This window comes from Melanotaenia boesemani, chromosome 7 (assembly GCF_017639745.1).
Source record: "Melanotaenia boesemani isolate fMelBoe1 chromosome 7, fMelBoe1.pri, whole genome shotgun sequence".
Lineage (NCBI taxonomy): Eukaryota > Metazoa > Chordata > Actinopteri > Atheriniformes > Melanotaeniidae > Melanotaenia > Melanotaenia boesemani.
In genome coordinates, this window is record NC_055688.1 from 7,783,507 (window position 1) to 7,803,547 (window position 20,041).

The following is a 20,041-nucleotide window of genomic DNA, read 5'->3' on the forward strand; positions in this document are numbered from 1 at the left end:
TGACGTGATATATTTGTCACATACAGTTTCTGAGACATTTTCCTTCAAATTATAGTACAAACTTTGCTCAAAATCCTGTTGAACACAATCTAATACTTGTCTTCTGTCCCCTAATAGATACCCAGAAGCAGAAAACCACATTATAATATTTTTAAACTATATATCCCCTCCAAATGTTAATTCTTTTTGTTAGATTTTGTTAAAGGGCCTAATAAAGACCTCATATTTTTTAAAAATTGACTTTTCATTTTTTCATGGGTTGGGCTTAACGGGTTAAAGTTGCTATGGTTCAAATTTAGTATATAAAACAGTTAGGATTAAATCAACATTTAGTGCTTTCAAAATAAGTTACTTTGATTTAAGGATTAAAGTTTAGCGTGTCAGCTTTTTAAAAAGTACTTGGCTGTAACTACCATTAGCTTATTTTCCATAAAATAAAAATAATTAAAAGAATCTCTACAACAGGGAGTAAATTAAATCAGGACAGTTTTCAGCATTGTCTGCTTGCCATTTGTCCAAACTCAAATAGAGTAGTGCATTTAATGAATCTTCAGTCTACAGAAATCCATATTGCTTAGATTATTTCCACCTAAACCACATGCTAACTGTGGTAATATACCTTGATGAAATTTTACATTGTGATCATTAGCATAGCAGCTAGCACACTTTGTTGCATTTTTTTTCATTATCTAAAATGAAGCTTTTAATAAAAGTTTCCAGAATCTGCAGTACTCACCATTTAACAATATGAATGTCTGGACCTCTGACAGGGCAACAGAGTTTAATTAAACCTCACAGCACAATAATAAACAAGTAAGACTCTGAGCAATTCTGGCTTCCTGCTGTAGCATGGGCATTGGAAAGATGCAGACAGCCCAGTAGCAGGCCCACGGCTGACAGAGAGGCCTGCAAGGTACTACTGATTGGTTAGATTAAACCAAATCAAGTGATATTATTGGCCTACCAAAATGCCAATCATATAACCGGAATAAGTTAACATCTCAACATAATTCAAAATTGAGTTAATATATTATCATATTTACAACGTGATATCTTTGTAGATATGCTTATTTATATATTTATTTCATTAAGTAATTTATGGTTATTGGTTGCATTATTTGAATTTTATTGCACATTTGCAGTTAGAATGTTTCTTCTTTTCCAGAGATTTTATTTTATTTTATATTGTATTTGGTAACAGTAAAATTTCTTATTTGGTCCTTGCAGTAGTTGCTCATTCAGGTGTTATATAAAGATTGAGTTGTTAAACTTATTCTATTAATCATCTGGGATTTTTTTTTGTTTGTTTTTTTGGTTTTTTTTGTAATGAAACTGGAATGATCTTGAATGAAGGCTAAGGTATTTATTAAAGAATGTTGTACATTGTACATGCACAAAAATATATTTGTTAAATGTATATATTCAACATATAACACCAGTCCTATACTTCAGTATAGGTTTTGAGGGCATATTGCTAAGCCTTGTATTCCTAGCAGCAAGTAATCTAATAAAGTATAGTCAAGCAGGGGACTTTTCTGTATAATTTATCTAAGTATGACGAGTTTCCAAAACCCGATTCATGCCCATCCCTCACCTTATTTCCTGCATACCTGCAAGTGCAAGGTTAATCTAGGGCAAAGGTCATTTCAATTAAGGGTGTCCTTTTGAGCCTAGTAAAGCCATCTTTTGACCCAGACACTTGAAATTTGGTACACTGCTTTGTGGCAATGACCTGATTATGCACATAAATATATTTGGTGCCGGTAAGTCAAAGCAATCTAGAGTTATTAATAAACAGGGCGGTTTTGTGTTGCCTTTATGAAGCCCTTTTTGCCTAGTAAAGCCATTTTTTTTTCAAAAATTTTAAATTGAGCGCACATGTACAGAAGCATGCCCCAAGCCCTATTTTAAAAATCAGCCCGCTTGCCAAAACAATGCCTTAGTTATGCCAAAATAGTTTTTGAACATACCATTTGAGGGTACCATTTGACCCAAGAGACCCCAAATTTTGAGAATAATTTTCCATGTTGTATAGAAAAAAAAACTTGGTCAAATGAGTATGCAAAGGCCAAGAGGGTGTCAGGGCAATCGACCCTAACCCAGTATTGCTCTGAAATGATTTACACAAAATTACTTTGTAGGTGGCCCAAAGTTCTGAAATTTTAATATGTTGTTCGGGTACCCGATACAACTAGATTGACTTTACTTTGGGACCGATCGACCCCATACTTTTTGAATGGCAGCCATTTAAACTTAGGTGTGTCATAATATTCAACCCTGTGTAAAGTGGACAAAATTAGCTAAAATGTCTCCAAAATTGGCTCAGAACTTTGTGTCGGGGGGAAGAGAGGGGTGGAGCTGTCAACTGATCACCACCTGTTAGTGTGTTGGCTCAGATGGTAATGGAGGATGCTGGTCCGGCCTGGCAGATCCAAATGTGTTGTGAGGGTCTGCTGGGAACGTCTGGTGAAGTCCCCTGTCAGAAAGAGTTTCAACTCCCATCTTCAGTAGCTTTAACCTCCAACGGTAGCCCCAGCAGCTCTCACTGGCTACCCATGGCCTCCAACTTTACACCCTGCGGCCCACCATGTCTGCATCAGCCCACCCGTGGGACCGCCAGCTGAATGACCAACAGATTTCCAACACAAACTCCAGCGGCTCTCACTGGCTTCCCAAGGCCTCCAGCAGTACACCTAGTGGTCCTCTATGCCCACTGGAGACCTGCAGGCCTCCATCTGGAGCCCCACCAGCTCTTATTGGCTGCATAAGCCTACCCGCGGAACCTTCAGCCACTTTCCATGCCCACTAGGGGAAATACTAATAATATTAATAGTAATATTAATAGCTAAAACATGCTAAAAAACATATTACAAGAAGCATAGGAAGACAAATCAATGTGTATGCAGTCACCCTGGGCCTACAGAGTAGCTTCACAGTATATGGAACTGTAAATTCTCCTCAGTAACATAAACCTTTATTTAAGTAACTTGATTGATTTAATGTAGGAAGGATCAGACTTTAAATGGACCCAGCATGTTGAAAGAACTGGCCCAGCATGAACCCAACGGGTCCTCCCTACATTCCATCTTCGGTATTGGAGAGATGATTATGGGGGAGTGATCCTTGGATGGATGATTTCCCTTGCATGGACTCGTCTCTTTCAGGTGAGGCTGAAATGGTGAGCTGGCTTGGTGTACTTCTCAGATGGAGGGTTCACCTGAGAGGACACCATTTTGGGGGTCCAGACTGGCAATCTGGGCACCTCCAGACTGACCCAAGTCTCAGGGGTCTGCATGGACCACGGTGTTCGCCAGAAGGAGACTAGGCCGTAGACAACCTCGTTTTACACTGTCACTGCCGGCTCCACACATGACGTCTCCAAAGTCTCCACCAACTCCACACCTCATGTCTGCAGAGTATCCACCGGCTCAGAGGTCCACATTTCCGGTGTTGCCACCAGCTCAGAGGTCCACGTCGCCAGTGCTGCAACTTCCAACACCGGCTCCCAGGCTCCTGCCCAGCTCTTCAGGGTCTCACACCTGCGCCCAGGTCCTTTCCAGGTCCTCAGAGTCCGACGCCTGTGCCCAGGTCCTGTCCAGCTCTTCAGCATCTGACGCCTGCGCCCAAGTCCACGTTGACTCTGATTCCTGTTCTTGAGGAGGTCCCTGGTCAAGAAGCCTCTCTTCTGGTTCCTGTTCCTGAGGGGGTCTATGGTCAAGACGCTCCTCTCCCACTTCTGGCTCCTGTTCCCGAGGAGGTCAGTGGTCGAGACGCTCCTCACCCACTTCTGGTCCCTGGCTCCGAGGGGTCTCAAGTCGAGATGCTCCTCACCTGCTTTTGGTTCACGGCTCTGAGGGGGTCTCGGGTCAAGACGCTCCTCACCCGCTTCTGGTCCCTGGCTCCGAGGAGGTCTCAGGTTAAGACGCTCCTCACCTGCTCTTGGTTCATGGCTCTGATGGAGTCTCAGGTCAAGAATCTCCTCACCTGCTCCGAGGAGATTGCTCCTGTGCCGCCACCTGTGGTCCACGCCGTTAAGGAGATTGCTCCTCCTCTGCCTCTGGCACCTGGGCTTGCCATAATGTGGATGATACAGAGCCCCCTAGAGATTAAGTTCCTGTCCCTGTTCCATTCTGCGCGCTTCCTAGAGATCCAGTTCCAGCCTGCATGTCTTCCAGAGGTCCAGCTCCTGTTCGTGCAGCCCTCTGGTCATCCACCAGATATCCAGCCCCAGTCCTTTCGGCCTCTGGGTCGACCTTCAGAGATCTGATCCTGCCCCAGTCTTCCCGGCCTCTGGATCGACCTCCTGAGCTAAGTCCTGGACTGTTGTGCTTGGGCCTGGTCCCTCCTCCGGACCCCCTCCGCCCGCCAGGCTTGAACCATTTATTTAGTTTGGACTTTGTTGGTGGTGGGGGGGGACTGTCATGGTTCCTCTGTTGGGTACTGGTCTGTTGTTTGGTTTGATATATTTTGATCTTGGTTTATAGTTTGTGGTTTTTGTTTTTTTAGTCCTGTGTTGATCATGGTTTAGGGTTTTGGTTTGTCATGTTTAGTTCTGTTTTGATCTTGGTTTCCAGTTCTGGCTTTTTTCTTGTTTAGTTTTCTGTTTAGATCATCGTTTGTGTCATGTTTTAGTTTTTGTCTGGATTTTGGGTTTTGCCACGTTTAGTCCAGTTTTCCTGTTTTCCCTCTTGTGTTCCTGTGGTTTGTGTTTCTGTCTCATTAGTTTACCTGGTCTAATTACTCATTCACTTCAACTGTTCCTTATTACTCCCTCTGTGCATATATACCCCGTGGTTTTCAGTTTGCCTGTGTCAGATCCTTGTGGTTCATCCTTGTATTGTGTGGTTCCCTTTCCCTGCTTTTGTGGAAAAATAAACCTTTTCACCAGCACCATTCTGCATCCTGCCTCATTCTCCCTGTGCTTGGGTCCTCAGCTCTGCCAACATAACATTCATTTACTTAAGAAATCTAATTCTATGGCTGAGAGTTTATCAGACAGACTGAATTGTAGAGTGAGATGGCATCACGGGAACAGATAGAGACAGTTAGACACCAATGGATTCATTTTTACAGAAGTTTAGATTATGTTATTTAGTGTTATGGTGGTGGGGCACGACAAGTGGACCGACAGTCTCTAAGCGGTGTAATGACAGACTGAAATCTACGGACTGGAAAGTCTTTACAATCAATCAATCAATCAATCATGATTTTTGTTATTTTTCATATTTATTCAATGATTTGCTTTTAATATATTTCTCTACTCATTTATTAATTAATTTATTTTAATTTGTCCATACATTTCCTTAATAAATAAATCACAAATTTTAACGTTTTTTCTTAACTGTTTAATGAGGTGTCTATATTCATAATTTTAGGATTTGTTTGAAATTCTGTTTAGGGTGACAATTTAAAGGAGAGCACCATGAAAGGGTTAATGAGGTTTAAGGTTGAGTTCTCAGGGTGAGAGCTGTGCCTGTGTGTGTGCTTCCCAACACGCTGATGTGTGTTGATTACTTGACCAATCAGAGGTCGAGGAGCGAGGTGAAGAGTTCAGGCTTGTTAAGACCTGCCTGGACACCTGCGTCTCTCCCCTCCTTCAGCTCGTCTCCGATATTCAGCATTTAACATGGACAGATTTAAGAGAAGACTTCGAAATTTAAGGAATCACCACCAAAAGTGCGAAGAGAGATTTGAAAATGCTCGGGTAAGTCATTTTTTCTTTGCACTTATTTTGGTTTTAAAGTCACTTTGTGTAGTTTATTAAAACAATGACAGTGGCAGTGCAGAATTTACTAGTGTTAATTTAGTTATCCAAAGTAATGATTAGGAAGGAAATTGTTTTTTTCTTTTTTAAATGAGAGGGACAGGACTTCTCCAGCCTCTCAGCTCCTCTCCTTTAATCTCCTCCTGCAGCTCAGTCCCTGTTTCAGCGCATTTACTATGAAATTACTTCGTATTTTTTGTTGCTAATTATGAAAAACAAACTTCATGTAAGCAGATGCAGCAGGCAGTTACCGTTACAGTTACTACAGAAACCCAAATGAGATGCAGAAATGTCAACATGAACACGTGACAACTGCTATCAATGCTCCACGCTCAGCTCAGGCTGCTGTGTGGCCGTGGCCCTCTGTACGGTTTGTTTAGGCTATATTTAAGCTAAATGAAAACATACTGCATTAAATGGAGGCTCAGAGGTAACCTGTGGCTGTGGAATATGTGAGGAACATGCAGACAACATATGGAGAGTTGCACCTGCTGCTGTTGAAGTCCTGTTGAGTTCACCTGGCTAACTAAACTTCCAGCAGCCAAAATATCTGAGCAGATATATGAACTAATTACTGCTCAGTTTCTGTATCAAACCAGGCTGGGTCAGTCTGGACAGAGGCCAGTTTATTCTGTAAAACAGTTTTCAGTTTGCATGAAGAAATAATGAATAAATGAGGCTGAATGCAGGCTGATGTTAGTTGGTTTACTATGTTGTTAATGTCAGGTTGTTAGCTTCACAGCATCACCTTTGGCTGCTGTAATATTCAAAGTCTGTTTGTTTAGTTATTTATTTGTAATAATATTGATTTGTTTTCACTCTTAATGATGGTGATCTAATGAAAGCCCTACGCCTCACAAAGCACAGAATATCCAGTCAGACTTTTGTTACATTACACAGCTATATGTTTGTAAGATTTATATGTTTGATTTCTGAGCTCTCAGCCATATAAGGACATTGAAAGACTTGTTGTTCAATCACTAATGTGATTGTAATGGTAATATAGTAGGTAGGCACAACCTAAAGCAGTCTGATCAAACTGCCTGAAATGTTCTGTAAAAAATGCAAACAAATTTGTTTATACAGAGAATTAACTGAAAGAAAGTAAGAAAAAAAGACTTAAATGTGACTAAACTGTGTGATTGTTTTGTCTATAATTTGGCCAAAATGTTTAATTAAAGATTAGTTCATGATTGTGGCGAGTAAGCAGCAACTGGCAGTGGTTAGGATGCTGCTGTGAAATTATGAGCATTTCTGCTACAGTCTGTGTGGGATTAAACGGTAAATGGTAAGCTACACGTAGTTTAAGTTTTGAGGCAGTTGTGTTGGATTTGGAGTAGTCAGTTAAGGAAAGTAATTTTTTTGTATCTGAAGCCATCAGGGTTTTATGTTAGGAAATATGTCTGCATTGTCTCACCTCAATTGAGTTTCACCATATGTAGACAGTCATACATAGGCCAGAGTCCAGCAAGAGGAAACATGCCACATGTTGTTTAGACAGTGATACTCTTTTTATTTTCACAGATATGTAGAGGTGTAGGCATGTATTTGGCAATGTAAAGTTTTCACACTGAATTAGGCAGTAATGATGATAAATGATTATTTTTCCTGTTTTTTCCTCTGCCCTGCTGTGAAGGCCAAAAAGGACCACTGCCCCTCATCAAGTGAACATACACCTGTCAAAGAGAGGCGTGGTGATGAACCTGATAAAGCCTGCTATCCCCCACCAACACCATCACCATCCGTAGAAGATGAGGAGTCTCTGTTATCCAGCTACAGTGGATCTGATGCAGACTACAAACCATCATCACCATCATCCAGTGAGGATGAGGTCCTTGCACAAGAGTCAGAGTCCTCCTGCCACAGTGCACCTGAGAATCACCACAGTCACTCATCCAGTGAAACTAGTATCTGGAAGGCTAAGGACCAGAAGGCCAAAGGTAAATCAGTTCAAATAGGTATGCAGTCAAAAGGAAAAAGGAAGTTACAAGATGGCAAAAAAATGGTGAAGATTACTGTTAAAACAAGCAAAAAAAAGGATGGTGCCAGGGCTTGGGACAAAGCTCATTACTGTGTGTACTGTAAAAAGGCTCAATTGAAAATAGCCAGACATCTAGAAAGAAAACATAGTGAGGAACGCGATGTCGCCATTGCTTTTAGTTTCCCAGTTGGCTCCAAAAAAAGGAAGAAATTGTTGGAAGGCCTTCGTAATAAAGGCGACTGGCAACATAATGCCAGTGTCTTAAAAGAAGGAAATGGTGAGATTGTAACATGGAGACAGCCCCCTGGGAAAGCAGACATAGAGAGCTACCTACCATGTCAACACTGTTACGCGATGTTCAAGAGAACTGAACTGTGGAGACACAATAAATCGTGCAGAGGACGGGCAGAGGATAGTCAGAACGGCAAAAGAGCCAGAATACAAAAATCTTCCTCGTCCCTTATTCCAGTCAGAGAATCATCTAGTGGAGTACAAGAGATCATTCATTCCATGCAACAGGATTGTGTAACTTGTCATATCAGGAATGATGAGATGATTTGTGCATATGGAGATGCATTATTTGCTAAAAAGGGCAGAGAACAATCTCAGCACAGATATATTGCACAAAAACTAAGAGAATTGGGACGTTTTATGTTGGCTGCCAAAGACATTGACAAGCATGTCGCAAGTCTTAAAGACATTTGTGATCCAGCCAATTTTAATCTGGCAATTAAAGCAGCCAGGCATTTGTCAAACTATGATGTAAACAAGAATGAATATGGAAAGCCATCTACAGCTGTTAAAATTGGCTTTTCACTCAAAGGAGCAACTGAAACCTGGATAGGCCACTGCTTGATGACGTGTGATGGTAAAGCTGAGAAGAAGGCAAAAAAGTTCAAGGAACTGCTGGATACCTCCTGGTCCACTTACGTGTCGACTAATGCTCACAGCACAATTGAGCAACGCAAGTGGGGCAAAGAAGACAGTGTACCTCTGACAGAGGACATAGTCACCCTCCAGAACTACCTGAGGAAAGCTGAGAACGAGGCAATGGCAGAGTTAAGAGAGCATGTGAGTACTACAGCGTACAAAAAATTAAGTGAGAGCCTTCTTGCACAAATAATCGTTTTCAATAAGAAACGGGAAGGAGAGGCATCACGTTTAACCCTTGAGACCTATCTTAACACAAACACTGGCCAAATGAACAAAGACATATATGAGACCTTATCTCCCGTGGAAAAACAATTGAGCCAGAGACTGACACATTTGGTGACACGTGGGAAGAGAGGGAGAAAGGTTCCCATCCTACTTCTGGAGCGCACCAAAGCTTCTCTTGACTTCCTCATTAAAAAACGGAGGGAAGTTGGCATACTTGAGGAGAACCCGTTTCTGTTTGCAAGGCTTGGCACAACTACCAATCTTCGTGGGTGTGACTGCCTCAGAAGATTTGCAGAAGAGAGCAAGGCCAAAAACCCAGAACTGCTGAGATCAACAAAATTAAGGAAGCAAGTTGCTACCCTATGTCAGCTTCTCAACCTCGACAGCCAGGAACTCGAGCAAGTTGCTCGATTCATGGGACATGATATCAGGGTCCACTGCGACTATTATCGTCAGACAGATAAAACATTCCAAGTGGCCAAGATTGGCAAACTTCTGTTTGCGATGGAACATGGAGCAGAGTCCCTGAAAGGGAGGACTCTACAAACACTGGACTCTGTTATCAGTGGTATGTAAATAAATATTAATACCATTTTAAAGTCATTACTAGTTTTATCTCTCTGTCATTCTCTGTCATTCTGTCCACTGTGTGCAGCATCTATATCTATCTATCTATCTATCTATCTATCTGCATATTTTCAACTTTCATTTAATGTAATTGTAAAAGCAAGTTTACTAATTTTCTACTGTTAATGTTTCCATAGACAAAGGACATGCAGCCACCCCAATCAAAGGTCTGAACAGTGTCAATGAGAGAAGGACGTCGGATGCAGGAAGACAACAGGAAGCTCATGATGGTATGTAATGAAAATCATAACAAACCAATTTTATTTGAGCATCACATTTCAAGTATAAGACAACTCAGTGCTTTATATAACATTAAAAGCATCTCAGGAAGCATTAAAAAGTACAATAAAAGCAACAAAAGAAATTAACTTAATAAATAAAATGATATAAAGAGAATAAATTAAGTTAAAACAATTACAAGCAGCAAAAGTCTAGATAGGATGTAGTGCAGATTTCACCTTTAGACATGAGTAAAGAAAAGTTTTTAATCTGGATGTAAAAGTGTAGACAGTTGGTGAAAGTTTAATCTCCACTGGAAGATTAATGCTCCTCCTCCATGTTGATTCTGGACGCTGGTCTGGACTGCGGCCCGGACTCTGGGCCAGACTCAGGCCTGACCTGAGTCCTTGGATCTAAGAGTCCTACTAGGTTTACATTCTCTGAAATTTAAAGATGGATTCTGGACTTAGACCATTCTGGGATTGTAGACAATCTGTAGGATTTTAAAATCTTTTCTCTGACTGACTGGAAACCAGTATAAACTGAAAACAAGTGTAAAGGTTTTAAAACTGTTCCTGAACTGTTTGTTCAGGTCCCACCATTAGTGGTTATGTTAGGAATAGGACTGTCAACGCTATAGTGTCAGTGCTTGTGACTGATTTGAAAGCCTTGAAAAATCTTTTTTTCTTTCAAATAAATTATATTGATAAGTTGGACCTAATGTTGACCAGATGTCCAGGTTCTAAGTTATCAGTAAAACACCAACAGGTCCGAGTTTGCAGTGCAACCGCTGGCAACTGAAACAGAACCAGTGCTTTCCATAGTAACAGTAGTAATATGTTTCAGAAGTCAGTAACAGTAATCATATGAGTAATAAAACAATACTTAAAGAAAGCCAGAAATTCAGCTACCACCCAAGCTTGAGCATGTTTGGTACGAAAAAAAACTTAACAAATTATTTGCTTGACTGATTTAAGGCTTAAAGCTTTTCTGCACATGTAATTTTTTGTCAGAAAAACTTTGCCATTGTGAGGGATTGTCTATAATATAGACTCTATATGCATATGCATCTTTCTAATGTATGCTCCATCAGATGGAGAACAGCTGTCCATCATAAGCTCATCAGTTTAGAGGCAAAAAAAATACTGCCACAAGACAAAGACACGATGAAGATGACTCTGGTAATTCCAGGCAATATTAACACAAGAGCCTTGAAATGGAGCTTGGCCTTTACTTGGTATTAATGTAATTTTTACAGATGGAGAGGTGCCACATTCAGCTGCAGCAAGGTCACCTGTAAAGAGACTATGGCAGACTGCAAGAAGAAGACATGATGAAGATGGTTGTGGTGCTGATGAGGATGATGGGATTAATAACACCATTCAAGGATTTGAAAATGCAGGTAATACTCTGTGACTTGAATCTTCTTTCACTGCATCATTGTTTCTGAGATTTTAGCAATTTCATTAGACTAAAACATCATCTTGCATAGATGGAGAGTTGCAAGAAGACACAAACACAGGGAAACGAAAGATGACTACAGCTAAACAAAAACATGATGACGATGATTTGAGTGATGGTCAAACTGGTCCAGACATTGAAAAAACAGGTAATGCTTTTTTGTCTGAGTTGGATCTCACTGTGTTATTGATATATTTCTGAAATGAAGATGTAAGGACTACAACTCTATCAAAACATATTTTTTATAGATGAAATGGTGTACCAGGAGAGATGTGGAACACCACCTGTTGAGCAAAATGAGCGATCTACCGAGAAACGTGATGATGATGGTTGGGGTAAGTCTGTAACATTGGCATGAGTGAAGTGTTTGAGTTTAGCTTAGTGTTTTTAATTTAAGTCCTTTTTTAGTTTTGTTTACTTTCCAAAATATCAGCAGTCAAATACAAATAAGTTTCCTCAAAGCATATACACCCAATATATAAGATAATGTATAGTCTAAACCAGGGTTATTCAATTCGGTCCTACGAGGGCAGCAATGCAGCAGGTTTCCCATGTATCCCTGCTTCAACACAACTGCATCAAATTAAATGGATCTAAGTTCTGCACAATGACTAATTCATTTGAGTCAGTGTGTCAAAGCACGGACACATGGAGAACCTGCTGGATTGCTGCCCTCGTAGGACCGAATTGAGTAACCCTGGTCTAAACCTTATGTCAGGGGTGCCCAAGTCCAGTCCTCGACATCTACTATCCTGGAACTTTTAGAAGCAACCCTTCTCCAATACACCTGAATAAAATGGCCCAATTCCCTCATCCACATGTCATTCAGCTCTGCAGAGGCCTGGTAACAAGCCATTGATTTAATTCAGGTGTGTTGGGGGAGGGATGCATCTAAAAGTTTCAGGATAGTAGATCTTGAGGACTGGACTTGGGCACCCCTGCCTTATGTTGTTACCATCCCTTCCACCAGCCCTCCCTCCAGCTCATCAGCTATCCCACTGATTACAGTGTGTCTGAATTTTTCCATACATTATATATTACAAATGATGGTGTCTTTAAGTTCTGTGTAACAAACGACATATTGTTAAATACAGGGCAAATTATATTGACGGGCTGGAGCTGAGCACTTCCTTAAACTGCACTGTTGCCCTGAACTATACACCACTTGCAACATTAACACTTCCCTTCCTTCTATCCGTACTTTTTTTTAATTTGGATGATAAGGGGCCCGTTTCATAAAGGAGGTTTAACAAACTCTTAGGTGGAATCAGAACTCTGAGTTGAGTCCGAGTTGAGTCGACCTGTCCAGGGCATACCCAGGGCACAGTTATACTTTAATACTAAAGCTTGTGCTTGTACTTTAGTATACATTTTACCTCTTTCTGCCACAAAATACTGATATATCTTAATCCAAGTAGAGAATAAGGTGAAGTCAATGAGTCGTGCTCCCTTTAGCCAAAAGTATGGTTGAGTATTAGTTTAGGAATAGCAAATATACTACAGACCATGTACTTGTTGTGAACTAAAAAATATATCAACTTAATACATATTTGGACTAAATTACAACATTTTTAACTTCATAAAAGTCAACTTAAAGTATACTTCAATAAACTAAACAAAATATAGACTAGAAGTATATAACTAATACACTGGCAGTAAGTAGATAGTGTACTTGTGGTATACTTGAAAGTGTACTTTTGGAAACTCAAAATAACTTTCGTTAAGAATTTGTAAAACAAATAGAAATACAACTACTGGAACATTAGTGGTAAGCACAAGTACAAAATTCATTCTGTGAAGATCCAGTACTTTTTTATTACTGCTGTGTAGTACAGAGGCTACACTTGACTAAATGGGGTAGTTTTTCTTCACCTCATTACTGGTAATACTGATAATTTATTACTGTGTTAACATTCATACAATAAAGGTTAGCTACCTCTGTTTAGCAACGTTCAAATCTTACATTTTTAATGAAAGATTAGATTTGTTTTCATATCTTTTCAACATAAATAAACATTCAACTTGACAAATGAGGTGGCCTTCAGGGGATTTTCTAAAGCAGAAAATTTACAACTAATGGCAAATAGTCAACATTATGCATGTAGAATTGTTTAAACAAGGTAAAGTTTTTGAAATTACTAATACATGCCTACATGCCAACATAAAGATTGCTACACTGATTAAACCTGTCTGAGGCCCATGCTTTTATGCATTATTGACCTTGTTGTAAAACTGCATCTATGTTTTCACTATTTGACCAAATGGCTCTGTTTTTTTTTAACAGATGAAAAGGATAGAAAAGGGCGTGTTAAGAGACAAAAGGAAAATGTAAACAAACGAAAGCGTCAAGTTGATGATGACTGGGGTGAGTTCATGTTAAAAAGACTTGCAAAAGAGAAGTGCTAAATGCAAAGTGTTATGTATTTTCACTATACTGAGATGCCATGTCTCTCAGATGGAGAGGAGAGACAGACTGCTGACACCAGATCCCCTTTGAAGGGCCGAAAGAAGACTGCAGCTACAAGAGAACGTAATAATCTTGGTAAGATTAAATTTTGTTCAATAGATATGTTTCCTGAGAACAATATAAGTGGAATTGACTGCACAAGACACTAACTTGCATTTGAAAAGACTAGTAGTTAAAGTGGTGTTGCAGAGTGTCTATACTCAGTTGAAACGTAAATTTCTATTGTGTAACAATTTCTGTGACAAGGTTATTAATTAATTAATTAATTAGTGTTACAGTAGCACAATTGTAAATCAAGCCAACTTAAAAAAAACAAACTTCTGATCAACAATGAATATTTGAGGCTCCCCAAATTAAGTCAGTTGTTATATGGACGTAAAGAATATATTTACAGGTTACATATTTTACATTTGGCATTTCAAATAATATTTTATCTGTTGTTGTAAAATAATACATTTAAATTAAATTAATGATAACAGCAATAGATACATAGATTAGACTTTATTAATCTCACAGTGGAGAAATTCACTCGTTACAGAAGCTCTTATTACAGAATAAGGTGAACATGCATCACAACAAGAAGGTGCAATATAAATTATTTTACAAGAAAAGAAGTCTAAGAAAAGCAAAAAATATGTAGTGTTTTTTATATATATATATATATATATATATATATATATATATATATATATAATTGACAGTGCAAGAAAAACAACCTCACAGACTATATACATATTTACATGGTGATGGTGGGATATGAAGAATATGATGACATTGATAATGGGGGGTATTGCACAGTAAAATATAAAGTATTATGACTATACAGATAAGTTGTACAGTCTGACAGCAGTGGGAATGAAGGACCTGCAGTAGCTCCTTCCTACACTGAGGGTGTCTCAGTCTGCTGCTGAAGGAGCTGCTCAGCCCCTCCACATTGCAGCGGGTGACATGATGGATGTGAGCTTGGCCAACATCCTCCTCTCACCCACCTCCTCCACAGAGTCCAGCGGGCAGCCCAGGACAGAGCTGGCCCTCCTGACCAGCTTGTTCAGTCTCTTCCTGTCCCGGTCAGTGCTGCTCGCTCCCCAGCAGACAACAGCGTAGAGGACAGCAGAGGCTACCACAGAGTCATAAAATGTCCTTAGCAGAGGCCTGCATACTCCAAAGGACCTCAGTCTCCTCAGGAGGTGGAGGCGACTCTGGCCCTTCTTGTACAGGGCGTCTGTGTGGTGTGACCAGTCCAGTTTACTGTTGAGGTGAAAACCCAGGTACTTGAAACTGTCCACCCGGTCAATGTCCTTCCCCTGGATGTTCACCGGTGTGTGGGGTAGTGTCCTTCTCCGGAAGTCAATCACCATCTCCTTGGTCTTACTGGTGTTTAAGCACAGGTGGTTGCGCTCACACCAGTCCACAAAGTCTATGATGACTGACCGGTACTCCAGCTCGTTCCCCTCAGACACACAGCCCACAATGGCTGAGTCGTCAGAGAACTTCTGGAGATGACAGCTGCTGGTGTTATAGGTGAAGTCCGAGGTGTAGAGGGTGAAGAGGAACGGTGAGCGCACTGTTCCCTGAGGGGCGCCCGTGCTGCAGACTACCACCTCAGACACACAGTTCTGCAGACGCACGCACTGTGGCCGGTTGGTGAGGTAGTCGATGGTCCATGCAGCTAACTTTCCATCCACTCCAGCTCCATCCAGCTTCCCCCGCAGCAGCGCCGGCTGGATGGTGTTGAACGCACTGGAGAAGTCAAAAAACATGACCCTCACGACTCTCCCAGCGTCTCCAGGTGAGCCAGCGCCCTGTGCAGTAGGTAGATGACAGCATCATCCACCCCGATGTTTGGCCTGTAGGCAAACTGCAGCGGGTCCATTGCGGTCCACACCACGGAGCGGAGGTGACCGAGGATGAGCCTCTCCATGGTCTTCATCAGGTGGGAGGTCAAGGCGACGGGTCTGTAATGGTTCGGCTCCTTCGCGTGTGATATCTTAGGAACCGGAACCACACAGGAGGTCTTCCACAGGACAGGGACCTTCTCCAGGCTGAGGCTCAGGTTAAAGATGTACCTGAGCACCTCACAGAGCTGGTCTGCACAGGTCCTGAGCAGCCTGGGGCTGATGCCATCTGGTCCTGCAGCTTTCCTGTTCTTCAGCCGCCTCAGTTCTCTCCTCACCTGGGCCGATGTAAGGGAGAGGGGGGAGGTGGAGGACAGTGGGGGGCTGGTGGTGGAGTCCATTGGTGTGAAGTGGAGATGGGGGGGAAGCTGAAAGTGAAGGTGAAGGGGGAATGGGATGGTAGATGCTGGACTGGGGATGTGTAAAGAGGAGGAGGAGGGGGGGGGGGGGGGGGGGGGGGGGGGGTTAGAATCAAATCTGTTAAAAAACAGATTTAAATCATTGGCCCAGCGCTGGTCTCCATCAGCTGTCCCTCTGGCACCACTCTGTCCAAATCCAGAGATCTCCTTCAGCCCTCTCCACACGTCCCACGTGTTATTCTGCTCCAGCCGCTCCTCCAGCTTCTTCCTGTAGCTGTCCTTGGCCCGCCTGATCTTGTACTGGAGTTCATGCTGAACTCTCCTCTGCTCCTCTCTGTCCCCTGAAATGAAAGCCCTCTTCTTCTGGTTCAGCAGGACTTTAAGCTCAGGGGTCACCCAGGGTTTGTTGTTGGAGAAACACCGCACCCTCCGGGTTGGCACAGTGTTCTCCACACAGAAGCTGATGTAGTCCGTGATGCAGTGGGTCAGGCCATCAATGTCCTCTCCATGAGAGCTGCAGAGTGTCTCCCAGTCTGTGGTTTGGAAACAGTCTCTCAGTCTCTCATTGGCCTCATTGGTCCACACTTTCACAGACTTCTTCTGTGCCAGCTGTCTTCTCACCCTGGGTGTGTATTCAGGGAGCAGATGTACGAGGTTGTGATCAGAGCGTCCAAGCGGGGGGAGGGGGGCGGAGGTGTATGCGTCCTTCACATTAGCATACAGTAGGTCCAGCGTCAGGAGGGACTGCGGGTGGCGAGTCTGCATCTGAGTCACTGCGCTGTGGAGCAGCTCACAAGCAGCTGCTGCATCGGCCGAGGGAGGGATGTACACATTAAACAGTATAATGTGTATTACCTCCCTCGGGAGGTAATACGGCCGCATGCCCACAGCGAGTAACTCAATGTCCCTGGTGCAGAGTTGTTCCTTTACACAGACGTGCGCCGGGTTGCACCATCTCTCGTTGACATACACCGCGAGTCCCCCGCCTTTCCTCTTACCACTCTCCGCCGCACTCCTATCCGCGCGCGAAAGTTTGAATCCATCCAGGGAAACCACAGAGTCTGGAATAAGTCTATTCAGCCACGTCTCCGTTAAACACATGAGGCTACATTCCCTGAACTCCTGCTGTAGCCTGGTCAGCGCCGCAAGCTCGTCGGTCTTGTTGGAGAGGGAACGAACGTTTCCCATAATCAGAGGGTAAATATGGCCTGTACCTCCGTTTCCTCTCCTGGAGCTTTCTTCCTGCTCCGCAGCCTCTTCTTTTTCTCCGTATCTCTGCGGGAATCTCCGGCTTCTCCGCATAGAGAAGAGCAGTGCCGCTCAGAGCTAACAGCTGGTCCCTGGTGTAAACAATGGCGCCGTGGCTGAAACCAAAGGTGTCCCCCACCGAAGTCTGGAAAAGTGCCAAAAGAAGCAGAAGTCCAAATAGAAAAGTAATAAAAGTAGGCTTCCCATGTGCAGAATTGCACCTGATACTGACTACTATAAAGAAAAAAAGAAAACCACATCTAAAAACCATAGAAAACGCTAAAAAAAGGAAAAGAGGAGGCAGAGCTGCCGTAACACGCAGCCGCTCGCACAGCGCCATTTCGCTTTTTTTTTTTTTTTTTTTCTTCCAAATGAGGAGATGGTGTATTATATTTGATAATAATCACCTCATATGTCCACTCTAATACCACCTCAGATTTTCAGGCTTTGACTGTAGCATCTAAACATAAATGTCAACATTGATAGTGGGTTATTGGCAAAGAGATCTGTCGCAGGTCCTCAGAATCAGACTCTGATACAGATCTCTCCTTTGGATCAAGAATAGCGAAAATGCATCTTAGATTAATGTCTCAAACGGCCTTTGTGATGAAGTAAACAAATTAACATTTTAATATACAACTAGTTTCCAGAACCAACAACATCAGCTCAGTGTTAATTAAAAAGACATAACTTACTGGATACACTAAAGATGATGGAAATAGACCAAAGGGTGGTGTTGTTTACTTTATTTGACTTGTTCAGTTACAAAATTACCTGCACTACAGTTACAGAGTGAATGCTGCTGTTTATACAGCTGATGAGCTAATTCTCCATCTGATCTGGCAAGTTATCTGTCCTGATCATTCTGTCTGTCAGTGCGGTCTATTCTTCTTTCTTTTTTTTTTTTTTTTTTGTGGTCTGATTTAATGAAGCGGAGCATACTTAATATTTAACTATTTATTTGTTAACCGTCAATAATATTTGGTGCACCTGTTGTATTCTGATCTTTATCTGATTGGTTGAGGAGACATAATTACTTTGATACATTTAATATTTGCAATTGAGACATCTTTTGATTCTCCTCACAATAAAATCAGCCACTCTGAAACTGACAGTTCTCACTGCTGCAGCTTCTTCCTGCGACATCTTAAAATCGTCTCATCTCATTATGGATCCTAGGTAGAAACGGGCCTTAATGTTATGAAAAATACAATAGAAAGACAAATGCGTAGAACTAGACCTTTAGGTATTTATCAATGTACAGAAAAATATTTTCAAACTATTCAGGTCAGTCACCCGGAGTGATACATCTAACCATCTAAAACAAATTGGCCTCTTTAAACTTTTTATTTTAGATGTTTACATTGTAACAAACATATGAATCAGAATACTTTATTGATCTCCAGGGAGAAATTCTTATGTTGCAGCTGCACCTATTCAAATAGCAATGAAAAGAGATAGGAATATAAAAATAATAAAACTAACTAAAGCTAACTAACATAAAAAGATAAATATGTGCAGCTGAGTTTGAGTTAAAATAATAAAAAAGAACAAATTAAAAAATACGTAAGCATGTTACTGTTATCAGTCAATCGAGGCAGGGTTCAGGGTTCAGGTAAAAAAAAAAAACTTCAATAAGGTCGCACTTTATCAGCTCAATGTCTAATAAACACCTTTTGGTTTTTGTTTTGTAGATGTTCCAGAAATGGAAGTCAAGAAACAAGGTAAGAGACCCTGGACTGACAAGGAGAGGACTGCAGTAAAACGACAACTTGCCAAGTTCATCGCACTGAAGAAGGTTCCAGCAAAGGAAGACTGCATGATGTGTATTTGCAAAGAGTCTCCAGTCCTGAGAACACGGTCGTGGAAAGACGTGAAATATTTTGTCTACAATGAAATTGTTAAAATCAAGAAAAAGCTTGCATTTTGAATTAAAAGAGGACAACAGAGGGAGGAAACTGAGATGATAGGTGCTAAAAGATAAGGGAGAGAGTAAGAGGGTGATTATTCCCATGTTTTAAGGGGTTTGTTATGCCTGTTCATTTGTTAGGAGGCCTACATCACAGCAAATCTTTTATGTAGCAGTTTGCGTTGAGTAGGAACTGACACATGCAGTTTTTTTTTAAGTTTTTGGAAAATTTCTCAGGAAACACCTGGCTGTTCTATATTGTTCAAATCAAAAGCTGCATTTTGAATAGTTGCAATATGTTTATATCTTCTGCACTTTGCACAACAGTCTTGTTACTGGCGTTTTTGGTTGCCAAGACTAAGTTATAAATCTAATGTCCACCAGTTGTTATTGTTATTTATGGATTGAGTCTGCCATGTTTGTGTTTAACACTGTGGAACAGGAATAGCTTTCAGAAAAAGAAGCATGCACTTCTGAAGTTCACTTGATTAATTACTAAATGTATGCGCAACCACAAAAGGTCACAATCATATTACATCTTAATCAAATGTGATCAACAAATTTCCAGTTTTAACTGGCAGCTCAGCTATCAGTTAGGACTACTATTCTAATTCTTTTTTACATAGAAAAAAGCCACAGAATTGATATGACTTAAAAAGAAGTTGTTTTGAAAATTGATAATAGGCTTAACTGATACCATAATGTCTTAAGAAAATCATTATATGCTTTACCTTTTGACAGCTAAACTGGTAATTCAAATTCTTCTTTATACTGAAATAACCAATTTGCTCTTTAATAAATACTATTTTCATTAAACAAAACTGCCCTGTTATTTGTAATTCCATCCTTTACAAATGTAATATATGTCAATACAGATTTCAATTATTAATATTCAGTAATGGAAAAAGCATTCTAGTTCATTTTAAATCATAAAAAACCCAAAGCCATTGACT

The 20,041-nt window shown here is 41.1% G+C and overlaps 2 protein-coding genes across 5 annotated transcripts in view; one reads left to right on the forward strand and one right to left on the reverse strand.

Annotated features, from left to right (window-relative positions):
- Positions 1-20,041, reverse strand: part of LOC121642867 (protocadherin-1-like) — a 249,334-nt gene that overhangs the window by 166,255 nt on the left and 63,038 nt on the right. The gene's annotated exons all lie outside the window — the stretch shown is intronic.
- On the forward strand, positions 5,514-19,803 carry LOC121642870 (protein starmaker-like). 3 transcript variants are annotated; one of them, XM_041989896.1, is made up of 10 exons: positions 5,514-5,704; positions 7,401-7,704; positions 9,668-9,760; positions 11,008-11,151; positions 11,242-11,358; positions 11,459-11,545; positions 13,495-13,575; positions 13,666-13,752; positions 18,874-19,108; positions 19,323-19,792. In XM_041989896.1, exons 1-10 carry the CDS (start codon positions 5,627-5,629, stop codon positions 19,375-19,377), a joined length of 1,281 nt encoding a protein of 426 aa, XP_041845830.1. In that variant the 5' UTR covers positions 5,514-5,626; the 3' UTR covers positions 19,378-19,792. The 3 variants fall into 3 exon arrangements, with proteins under 3 accessions (XP_041845830.1, XP_041845831.1, XP_041845828.1); XM_041989897.1 differs by lacking the exon at positions 9,668-9,760 and having other exon boundaries at positions 5,531-5,704; positions 19,323-19,788; XM_041989894.1 differs by lacking the exons at positions 5,514-5,704; positions 7,401-7,704; positions 11,242-11,358 and adding an exon at positions 8,841-9,471 and having other exon boundaries at positions 19,323-19,803.

What these genes read in the sequence shown, in the direction of transcription:
- LOC121642870 (XM_041989894.1), top strand. Translation starts at nt 8,946, where the DNA reads ATGAACAAAGACATATATGAGACCTTATCTCCCGTGGAAAAACAATTG. An exon ending in ACAACAGGAAGCTCATGATG is followed by an intron (nt 9,761 to 11,007) that starts GTATGTAATGAA and finishes TAATTTTTACAG; the next exon opens with ATGGAGAGGTGCCACATTCA. An exon ending in AAGAAAAAGCTTGCATTTTG is followed by an intron (nt 19,109 to 19,322) that starts AATTAAAAGAGG and finishes TGGAAAATTTCT; the next exon opens with CAGGAAACACCTGGCTGTTC.